The following is a 9,872-nucleotide window of genomic DNA, read 5'->3' as shown; positions in this document are numbered from 1 at the left end:
AAGTCAGAAGAGCAATAAACAAAATAATGGATGTTTTATTTCAAATAGAACTAACCCCCGCTAAGCTGCCTTAGTGGGGGTGCGGGGTTTATGACGCCCCTGCACTTACTAATTACTATAACTGAGGATATGGTCCTTTATTGATAAGGTGTTCAAGGCATTTCCGCTTTTGGCGCACACATGCAAGCATCTCCGGAGCAATGGAGCACAGGTGGCAGCATCACACTGGTACTGATTATCATATCCGGTGTCTGCGGACTCCGTCATATCCTGGTGGCGATAGAACTATGGCCTGGGTCCTGTTTATGCCAGTGCCGCATAAAGGACAGCGCTGCATGGAACACGTGGCTTTTGTGTCATTGGGGCGGGGAGATGGGTGGTAGATAGTGGAAGGGTGGTTCTCTTTTCTTTAGTTCAGAGGGTCAGAGAGGCGAAGAGGAGAGGGAGTGGCAGGAATGGCGAAAGAAAGACAGATGGCAGAATAGAGGGATGGGGTAGAGATGTCTAAGGCATAGGAAGAGTGGGCAATTGCCCAGGGCCCCACCTTCCAATGAGTCCTCTGCAAAAGTAAACCATATCTCTCTATAGCTCACCTCTCTCTGTTTCTATATCTGAGCCTTTCTCATTCTATGTGCCTACCTCAACATCTGCCTCCCTTTGCCCAGTATCATCTTAAGGATTTTTTGGATCCCTAAAAAGACATGTTTCCACTGTTTTTGTGTGAACCCCATTTCTAAACTTGCTTTGGCTTCATACAGGCAACAATTAGCACACAAGTTGATAATAAAATCCAAAGTTGTTATGATGAAGGGTTTCTAAAATATGCCCTGCCCAGTTCCCCAGATATCTTTAAGATGACACTGAGATGGGCATTGGGTGATAGGAGACAGTGGAGGAATGGAGGCCACAGGGGCATCAGAGAGAAGGGGGAGTGGGCATGGGAATATTGAGGCATGGGAGAGAAAAGAGTGCAAGAAGGAGGCAAGAGTGGGGTTGAAAGAGAAGTCAGACAAGGGATAGAAGGGGCCAGAGTCAGGGATATAAACAGCGAAAAAAGACTCAGGAAATAGAGAGAAAGATAGTACATGGAAATGAGAGAGACTGCAGAAGAGGGAGTCCAGGAACAGACAAGAGCACCAAGGGTGAGAAGACACATTTGGCAGATATGTCTGTACACTCTGACACAATACAAAGGGCAGAAATGTACACTTTTGCAGCATGCAATAGCAGACTGATGAAATATTGATTTCAATAAAATACCTGCAAGCTGACCCCGCCCATAAACCCAACCCACCAAAACTCCACCCCTAGTCCACAGATCAATTTGGTGTGTACCTGAGCTCATTTTCCCCATTTAAAGCACTGAGTACATCGATCCACTGACGTGGAAGAGCGGAGTACAGCTACCAAGAGTTAATCAAGCTCCTGAGTTCTTATCCCAGTCTTCACTATCAAAGGGGAGACTAAATTACTGATAACTTGTCCTCTAGAAAGTCGAATGAACTGTGTCACATTGATTCGTTTGCATTTTATTGAATAATAGACCTCCGAGCCTTTTCCTAGTTGATTGCAAGACCGTTATGATGCTACTTAAAATAATTTCCAAGGAGACAAAATAAAGTTCATGCTGTAATCTGTGGTCTCATTCTTAAAATAACAAGCACTTGTCTACGACTTCTCCGTGTTATTGTGGAGGTGGGTGTTGTAGGTCTCTTTGTGTAGGGTGACAGAACTGCCCAATCGACAACCAAAAAGCAGCTTATCTCTTATGGGCACCTCCTCACAATAGAGGCGGGGGCGGCGGCGGAAAGTCCTTGGTGTCAGACTAGAGACAATGCGTCTGTCTTCCTCCCCGAGTGAATCAGTTAACTTTAAAGCTGTTTGCCGTTACCCCGCATTTATTTGCTATCGCATATGTTTAATCACATCACAGATCTTTAGCATTCTAGGCCGCTTGAAAGGGATTTTGGTACAATCCGTGAGTCCTACACAGAGGCCATCTTTTTTAGAAACTTAGGGGCTTATTTACAAGCCCCTTGCGTCACCCGTACGTCACTTTTCCCAAGTTAAAAATGTTAAAAAATGACGCAAAAGTGGCGCAAGAGGCTTGTAAATAAGCCCCTTAATTCAGAGCAAGTTAATGACTTCCCATAACTGGGTCCCTAACTTGTTTGTCTATCTCGTCTGGAAGGTGCGTGGGGGGGGGCGGGGGGGGGTGCGGGAGTGACCTGTGGTTCTGCTTTGAGGATGACATCACATAGATCCCCTTTCAGGAATATCGGTGGTCTGGTATTTGGGATGCTACAGCTAAGCGTACCTTTGGGAGGGAGGGACAGCTGGGTGGGTGGATAGGTGAATGAACGGGTTGGGTGGTGGGTTGTTTGGGTGGTATGGATGGATTTGTGGGTAGATCGATGAATGTGCAATAAGGACTTTTTGGCTGTAGGAGAGGCACACTTTATATATAAATATATATATATAAAAAAAGACCCAGTATAACCTTCTCTCTAGGGTCCTGCAGCTCCCTCCACTGTCGTCCACTGACTGACTAGCTCAGAAGCGGACAATGAGAGACTCATCCATCCACCCATGTTGGTGAAATCCCTGCTCACGTCCTCCCCAGTAGGCCACTGGGTGTTTGCCGTGTGATTCAGGATGAGAGGGAACCATGTAGGAGGCGGTGAAAGAATCTTTGGTTGGGACAAGCAGGCGATGCTGTGCACTGGGCTCTACTATGCCTAGGCCTGCCGGATGCTTCTCAAGAGACCAGACACAGACAAAAGGGTTCTGCTAGGCCAGCGACTCCGGACCTGTGGTCCAGGGACCCCTAGGGGTCTGTGACGCCTAACCAAGGGTTCCTTGGCTGCTTAGATAATTAAATAACAATAACAGATTAATAAAGTGTATATACATAAAGCAGCAGAATTTACAATTGAACATTTTTAAACTTTCCTTAAATGTGAAGGTGTTAAAAAATGAACGCTACAAAATAAGCTGGTGCCCTCAGTTTGATTCGTGGGAGTTGTGTAAATTAATCCACCAGGCTATAGTATGGACAGTGGGTGGCCTCAGTTGAATTTAGAAAAGCCTCAACCTTCCCATTAAAATGCGTTTTTTTTATATTTGTTTGTGAATTAAATTAAATATTTCATTGTGTGTGTTTGTTATGAATGTTCGTTTCTGAATTTTTGTGTAATTTTTTGAGGTTCACATCATCAAAATTGCTTAAGACCTGGCTTCTAGTAATGTCTCCATGGAGTCCCCAGATTCCAATAATTATTCTGTGGGGGACCCAGTTTCTAGTTATGATTACGTGGCGGTCCACGGAAGCCAAAGGGTTAGCGATCACTATTCTAGCGTGTTCCTTGGCTAAGGGGGGGGGGGGGGATACAAGGCTGCACAAAGCCATGGTGTGAAAGGGGAATCCTAAACATGAAGGTGGGTGGGGTCAATCATCCACCCAGAGCTCATCTAAGCAAGAAGAAAGCAGGGGAGGGGCGCCATACTCTATAACTTTTCACCTGAAGCACTGCAGGGTTTGTGAACAGACGGTGCTGCGGAATGTCATATGATCTGAGTGCAGAAAGTGTTGTATGCTGTGTTGCCTCCCAGTAATGTGCTATAACGTGTGATGGCACACAGTGTTGTTGTGGCGGTGCTTAATTTGAGCCGGTGATTTACTGTGCTCAGCACTGGCACTTAATTGCCAACACCGGCCCTTATGGCAGCTGCCATATGGTGGTGCTGTTTGTGAAATATAAAGATGAGAAGAACGACAGTTGTTTATTAATTCAATATACATTAAAAACAACGAATACCTGCCACCCAAAACATTATTATAGCTTTGGGGACCTCAGACAGTCTGAAGTGCCAAACTTGTACCAGTGTGATCGTAAGTACTGTCACTGGCAGTGCTGACAGTGGCATTGTGTGATGCAAGCGCCGGTGGCCTCCTAATGATGGCCTTGGCACTTCTTTTTTTACAAATCAACCACTGGCCGTATGGTATTTAACCCCGTTAGTAAAGTGCCATGAACTTTGCTGGCAGAAAGTGCTGCACTGTGCGTAACATGTCAGTGAAGGGCTGTGTAGTTTGATGGCCGAAAATTCTGCATGAAGTGTGACCTGTCAGTAAAGTGTTGAGATGTTTGAGGATGGACAGTGTGCTAGAAGGCTGGGTATGTATGACGTGTTAATCCCAACCTCACACCTGCCATCTCCATCTGTAAGTAAAGCAGACCACCAGCCTTGCAGAATCTCCAGTTATACTGCAGGGTGTTGTTACCAGCTCTATGCTAGGAATGGGCGCGCTGCATGCAGCGCCTCGAAGCGCTCCATCTCAGGCCTCTCCCTGCCCCCGCGATAAAATACAATGGCGTCTTGTTCTGGCTGCAGTGCCACCCCGCCCACGCGCCGCATGGGGTTAATCTCAAACTAAAGCCTCGAGGTATTAAGGGGCTTTATGTGTAGAAATCAGACGGCTCCGGCATAGCACCGACGAAACAACAACACCCCCTTGGCTGGTTCACCTGGACACGGTCCCAGCCCGACTCCTGCCTCGGCCTCCTGAACGCCTCTTGGACCGGACGTTTCCCCCACACGGACCCTCCCCCGCCCGGGCCAGCAGTGCCCGCTCCTGGGCCCAGGGTGCGGGTCCAGCTAATGATTAAACCCCATCATCGGAGAAGGAGCGCGAGGGAAGCGGAGCGCAGTAGAATTCCATCAGTGCCGGGGGGTGCTGGACCAGCCCTGACCGGTTACACTTGGATGGAACCTGCCGCGTGCTCTCCATCTCCCGAGGGTTAGTGTTTGCACAACAACAACACCCTACAACTGTCCTGGCCAGCGCGCCCTCAGTCAGCACCTACAGCCCTCGCTGAAGGTCACCGGTGAGGCCGCGGGTGCGCTGCGAATCTCTCGCGCTCCTCGCTGGGGGTTGTGAATGCACAGACTGAACTCATAAGTCACACCCTCAGTCTGAACTGGCCGCCCTCAATGAAGGTCACTCGGAGGACCGTAGGTGTGCTGAGGTCGCAGGTGCGTTCCATCTCGCGCGGGTCACGCCTCCCTTGAGTGTCCGAGCGAGCCCTGTGTCTACCTGCAGTCTTGACTGAACGGGTCACCGGTGGGCATGCTGAGGTCTGTGGCGAGGCCCGTCTCTTGAGCATCACTGGCCCGGCCTCTCGAGCCTCTGAGGACAGGCCTGGCGGGGGCGGCGCGCGACCATGAAGTCCCAGCTGTACTGGAAGGTTCTGGAGGGAGTCTGCAGGTTCCTGGGGGTGTCCACGGTAGCAGGTAAGGACCCCGGGCTTGTGGGCATTGGTGCTAAGTATCTGGGAGGGGCTGTACTGGGGAGGGGGTGCTTTAAGAAGGACAGGGTTTAGCAGGAACGACGATTTGGGATAAGCTATGACATGGGTATATCTAAGAGCGAGGGGGCTTTAGACAAGGGCGTATCTTGAAGGGGTGAGGGATGTTTGCAGTGTTACACACCCTAATAAATGCATTATCTAATTAATAGTTGGGCACGGGTACTTTCACTCGGGAATGGTGAGGTGTCTGTCGGATTTCACCTGAGATTCATACATACAGACAGACTCACACACTCCTGTCTCTGTTTTTAAGGTCTTAAAATAATGTTGGTTATTGTATGGAATGCTGTTTTGAGTACCACTAACACTCAACACTTGTCTCCACTGCCCCTCAAGCCCCCATGCCCTTCTCATGTAATGTATGTTATTGTGATTTCTCAGCGTGATTGCAGGGTAATCTGAAGCTCACCCCCCAGTCCTACTGACGAAGATACGCCCCATGTTTTAGAAGAGGGAACACAAGACCACTTGGGGGACCGAGGGATCAACAGATGAGGGAACGGCGAGTGAATGCGGAAGGGTGGGCTCAGTCGATTGCTTGAACATTTGTGTAAGGGATGTATCTAAATTAATCCACGGAGCAACCATCAAAGACTCCTGGAGAGAGATGAAGGGAGATCATCTGATGATGTAAGGGGAGAGGAAGGATGAGATGGAGGAAGAGTGGATCCATGGGGATGAGGGAGAGTGGATCCATAGGGATGGAGGGAGAGTGGATCGACTGGGGATGGAGGGAAAGTGGATCCATGGAGAGTGGATCCACTGGGGAAGGATGGAGAGTGGATCCATGGGGATGGAGGGAGACTGGATCCATAGGGATGGAGGGAGAGTGGATCCATGCAGATGGATGGAGAGTGGCTCCATGCGGATGGAGTGTGGATCCATGTGGATGGAGGGGGAGTGGATCCATGTGAATGGTTGGAGAGTGGATCCATAGGGATGGAGGGAGAGTGGATCCACTGGGAGGGCAGCCTGGGGAGAGGTGAAGGGGTGCCACCAATGACCTGAGAGTAAATGGGGTGGCTCTGATTATAGTAGGGAGGAATGGGTCCCTAGGGTGGTGTGATTAAGTAGATCTTGAGTCACTCGAAGTCAGAGGCAGATCCACTAATGATCTGGGGGGCACATAGTGAGAGATGAAGGGAGAAGGGTCCGCTTATGAGCAGAGGAGAAGGCCCAGTGGAGAGAGAGAGAGAAGGGATGCAGAAGAGCAAAGAAAATATTAGGAACATTAGAGAATCTGCACATGAGACGAAAGAGGTTCATGGAAAGGTGACAATGGACTGGCCTTGTCTGGCCATGCGTGAATGCAGGTTGGACAGTCCTTGTCTGGCGATGTGCGAGTGCAGGACGGACAGGCCTAGTTTGGCCATGAGCCAGTGCAGGGGGAGGTCCACTGAATGCCTCCAAGTCTTCTGTCCTCCAAAGGGGCTTCAAGGCAAGAATGGAGCCTACACTCAGTTCAATTCATCATTACTGTTCTCCGCCCAGAAGCAAGGACACCCCGGAGTACCACCAGCATTATGCATACCTTAGTATCAGAGCAGGAACCAGACCAACTATCACAGAATATACTTAGAGAACCAGCCAGGGTTAGGAAGGAGAGATCAGGAGAGGCAATGCCTATAAAAATACTCTCAACAGCGCCCCTAACAACAATTTCCGTCATTACTGAGGCAATCCCTGTTTACTTTTCACATTTCTTTACTTCATCATGCATTCCCTGAGAATATTTGCTTTTTCCAGAAGTGGTGTTTTATAAAACCCTCCTGCTCAGGTGATAGTGTGCTATACAAATCTGCATAACATAACTTGCATCATACAACTATTTTATAGCATTTAGGATTAAATGAGTCACCTCTTGCAGTCTGGCTGAGTTCAGGTTGTGAGTGGATGTTTATGATGGGCCATGATTGAGAGTGCAGGAGCTGAAACTGAAGACAATGCTTGTTTCTCACAGGCCCTGCCTGTGGGTCTTAAAGGTATTCAGGCTACATGCACATCCAGCCCATGGCGCCTCTGCAGAGCACACTGAGCGATGGTCAACTATCTACCATTTGTAATTGTGTTTCTCAGGAAAGTGGGTGTAAAGGGAACACAGCTGTCCAAATACTGACAGCGCCAGAGGAAAAGAAATGCAGGGGCTTATTTATGAGCGCCTGCGTCACCCGTGCGTCACTTTTTGTGACGCACCAGTGGCGTAAAAAAATGCGCCATTATGTGCCATATTTAGGAAGTGACACATCTATGTAGATGCGTCACTTTGTAAACCCCTGCTCTACATTATACCTGCGCCAGGTATAATGTATGCAGGATGGGCGTAACCCCGCAAGAAAAGGTTGTAGGAGTGGCGCATCAAAATTTATGGATTTTGCTGCGCCACTTCTAGGACGCCAATGCCTCAAAACCTTACGCTTGCCTCATGGCAGGCGTATGGGTGACGTGGGCCCTTTCACATGGGGCTTGCCCCATGTGAAAGGAACATTGCTGGAGTTGCGTCAGGCTTCCGACATAACTCCAGCAATGCGCCACTTTTTGCGCTGACAGATACGTCACTTATACTGACGTATCTGTCATTCCTTGCAACATGATTCGTCATATTATAAATATGATGCATCATTGGTGTCGCAAGGAGGGCGCACTGAGAAGTGACGCATCGCTGCTTTCACGCAGGAATGCGCCATTTCTCGTAAATGAGGCCCGCAGTGTTTACAAATATGGTTCTTCCTCATTGTTTGATTCTGCTAGCAAGTGTTGTCCAAGCCAATAGGTCTGGTTTGTTTAAGGCCTATGTTCATTGTTGTGGTATGTACCTGGTACAAAACAGAAAACTCACAGAGGCACCAAAATAGTGCTGACACAAAGCGATTCTGCTCTTAGCGGCTTCTGGCTGAGGAAGTGATGGTGTTACAAGAACCAGTGTATGGTATTTTACAGCCCTAGGCTCACTTGAGCAGGTTCCAGCCAGTGAGCTCCTTCTGAGGGAGAAACTTGCAGAAACAAGTTTAAACGTTCCCTTGGTATTTTTTTACTTGCTTCCTTATAAAGCGCGGGTCAAATGTGCCATGCTTTGACTTGCAGCCAATAACAAACAGCAAAGTGTTTTGATGCCCAGCTGTCAGCGCTAAATAAATAGGAATTGACGCTCTGGAGAGCAGATAGTGAGGGGTACCGGTGGCTGGACTGGAGAGATGAGGAAGGCATTGAAGAAAAGGGTTTGGGAAGTCTACTGGCAGGGGGTTCAAGGCAGGTAGGTACACCCAGATTGCACCATGGGAGCGAAACATCTGTGGCGGTGGAAGGGGCGAGATGACGTGCTGTCCTCCATTGACCTGGCCCAATGCGGGTTGATCCACCACAACATGCAGGGCCCAGAGTGAGCAGACTGTCCCCTATCTGCACCCGCCCGAATCAGCAGCAGGCAATGGCAGGGCGTGCGACCAGTGCGCCTGCACCAGGCTCACACTTCGGTGGAAGCCTCCTTCTTGAAGCATATTATGGTTTTAAAAGCCCCTGCTGCCGTGTTCCTGGCCTCCAGCATTTTTCAGGAAACAATAGAAATGTCAAGATATCTCCGTTGATTAATATTCGTAGAGCGAGATCGGAGGTTTGTATGGTGGAAGTTTTGACTCATGGTAAGGTAGCACAGAGGGTTAATATGCCTGTGGCAAAGAACGAGTACCATTCAGATTACAAAGTGCATATAATGTAAATAGGTCAGTGGGTCACTGTTTTTGTCCGAGAGATCTTTTGTAACTTGCAGTTAATAAGTGATAATCTTAACATAGAACAGTGAGCTATTAACTACACGGAGCTGCAAGCAAACTGGAAGGTATAGATTAGAGGGCTATGATTTTCCCCCCAGTCTTTCGTATCCTAATGTGGTAAAACGGACCATTTCAGTAGAAATCAATTCTGATTAGTAAGGTGAACCCCCAACCAAAATTCTTCCTTTGTGCTTCTCCAGACTAAGCACTCTTAAACTATCCTGCCTAACAGTATGGATGACGTGACTCCTACACCTTGTAGTCCTTTGTCTTGTGCAACATTTCCTATCCACTGATTTACACACCTATGATTGTGGAGAAGTGTGGCTCAGGGGTTAGAGGCGGCAGACCCGGAAGCTGAGATCGGTCCTGGACCAGGGTTCAATTCCCCGCCTCGGCGGGTCTTGGGCTAAAAAATCCACGGACTCGATAATTCTTGCCCCAGTGCCTCCTCGACTCACGGGTTCACACTCTGCGACTCTGGGCAATAGCTTGCTTAATCTCCACAACGGCCCCTCGTGGCGGGATGCCTGACTTTCACCTTGTGGACACCCTGCCGGGGTTTCTCACAGGGGAATACCAGGACGGGTTCCCTAAGCAAGCGCCAGGATGCCCTTTGGGTGACAGGTTTGCGCTATAAGTACACCTACATTTACTACATGATTCATTGTCTCTGTGAATTGTGTGATATAAAGTGCTCTGACACCCTGCACTGGCATGAGTGGCGGTGGCG

The 9,872-nt window shown here is 48.8% G+C and overlaps 1 protein-coding gene across 1 annotated transcript in view; it reads left to right on the top strand.

Annotated features, from left to right (window-relative positions):
* Positions 1-5,157: 5,157 nt before the first annotated feature.
* Positions 5,158-9,872, top strand: part of TMEM72 (transmembrane protein 72) — a 73,923-nt gene continuing 69,208 nt past the window's right edge. Inside the window, exon 1 of the mRNA XM_078640988.1 lies at positions 5,158-5,295. Coding sequence (XP_078497114.1) covers positions 5,226-5,295 — 70 coding nt within the window. The 5' untranslated portion in view covers positions 5,158-5,225. The remainder of the gene's footprint in view (positions 5,296-9,872) is intronic.

Source organism: Lissotriton helveticus, chromosome 5_1 (genome assembly GCF_964261635.1).
Source record: "Lissotriton helveticus chromosome 5_1, aLisHel1.1, whole genome shotgun sequence".
Lineage (NCBI taxonomy): Eukaryota > Metazoa > Chordata > Amphibia > Caudata > Salamandridae > Lissotriton > Lissotriton helveticus.
Note: the sequence above shows the minus strand (reverse complement) of the source record. Positions and strands in the feature narration are given on the sequence as shown.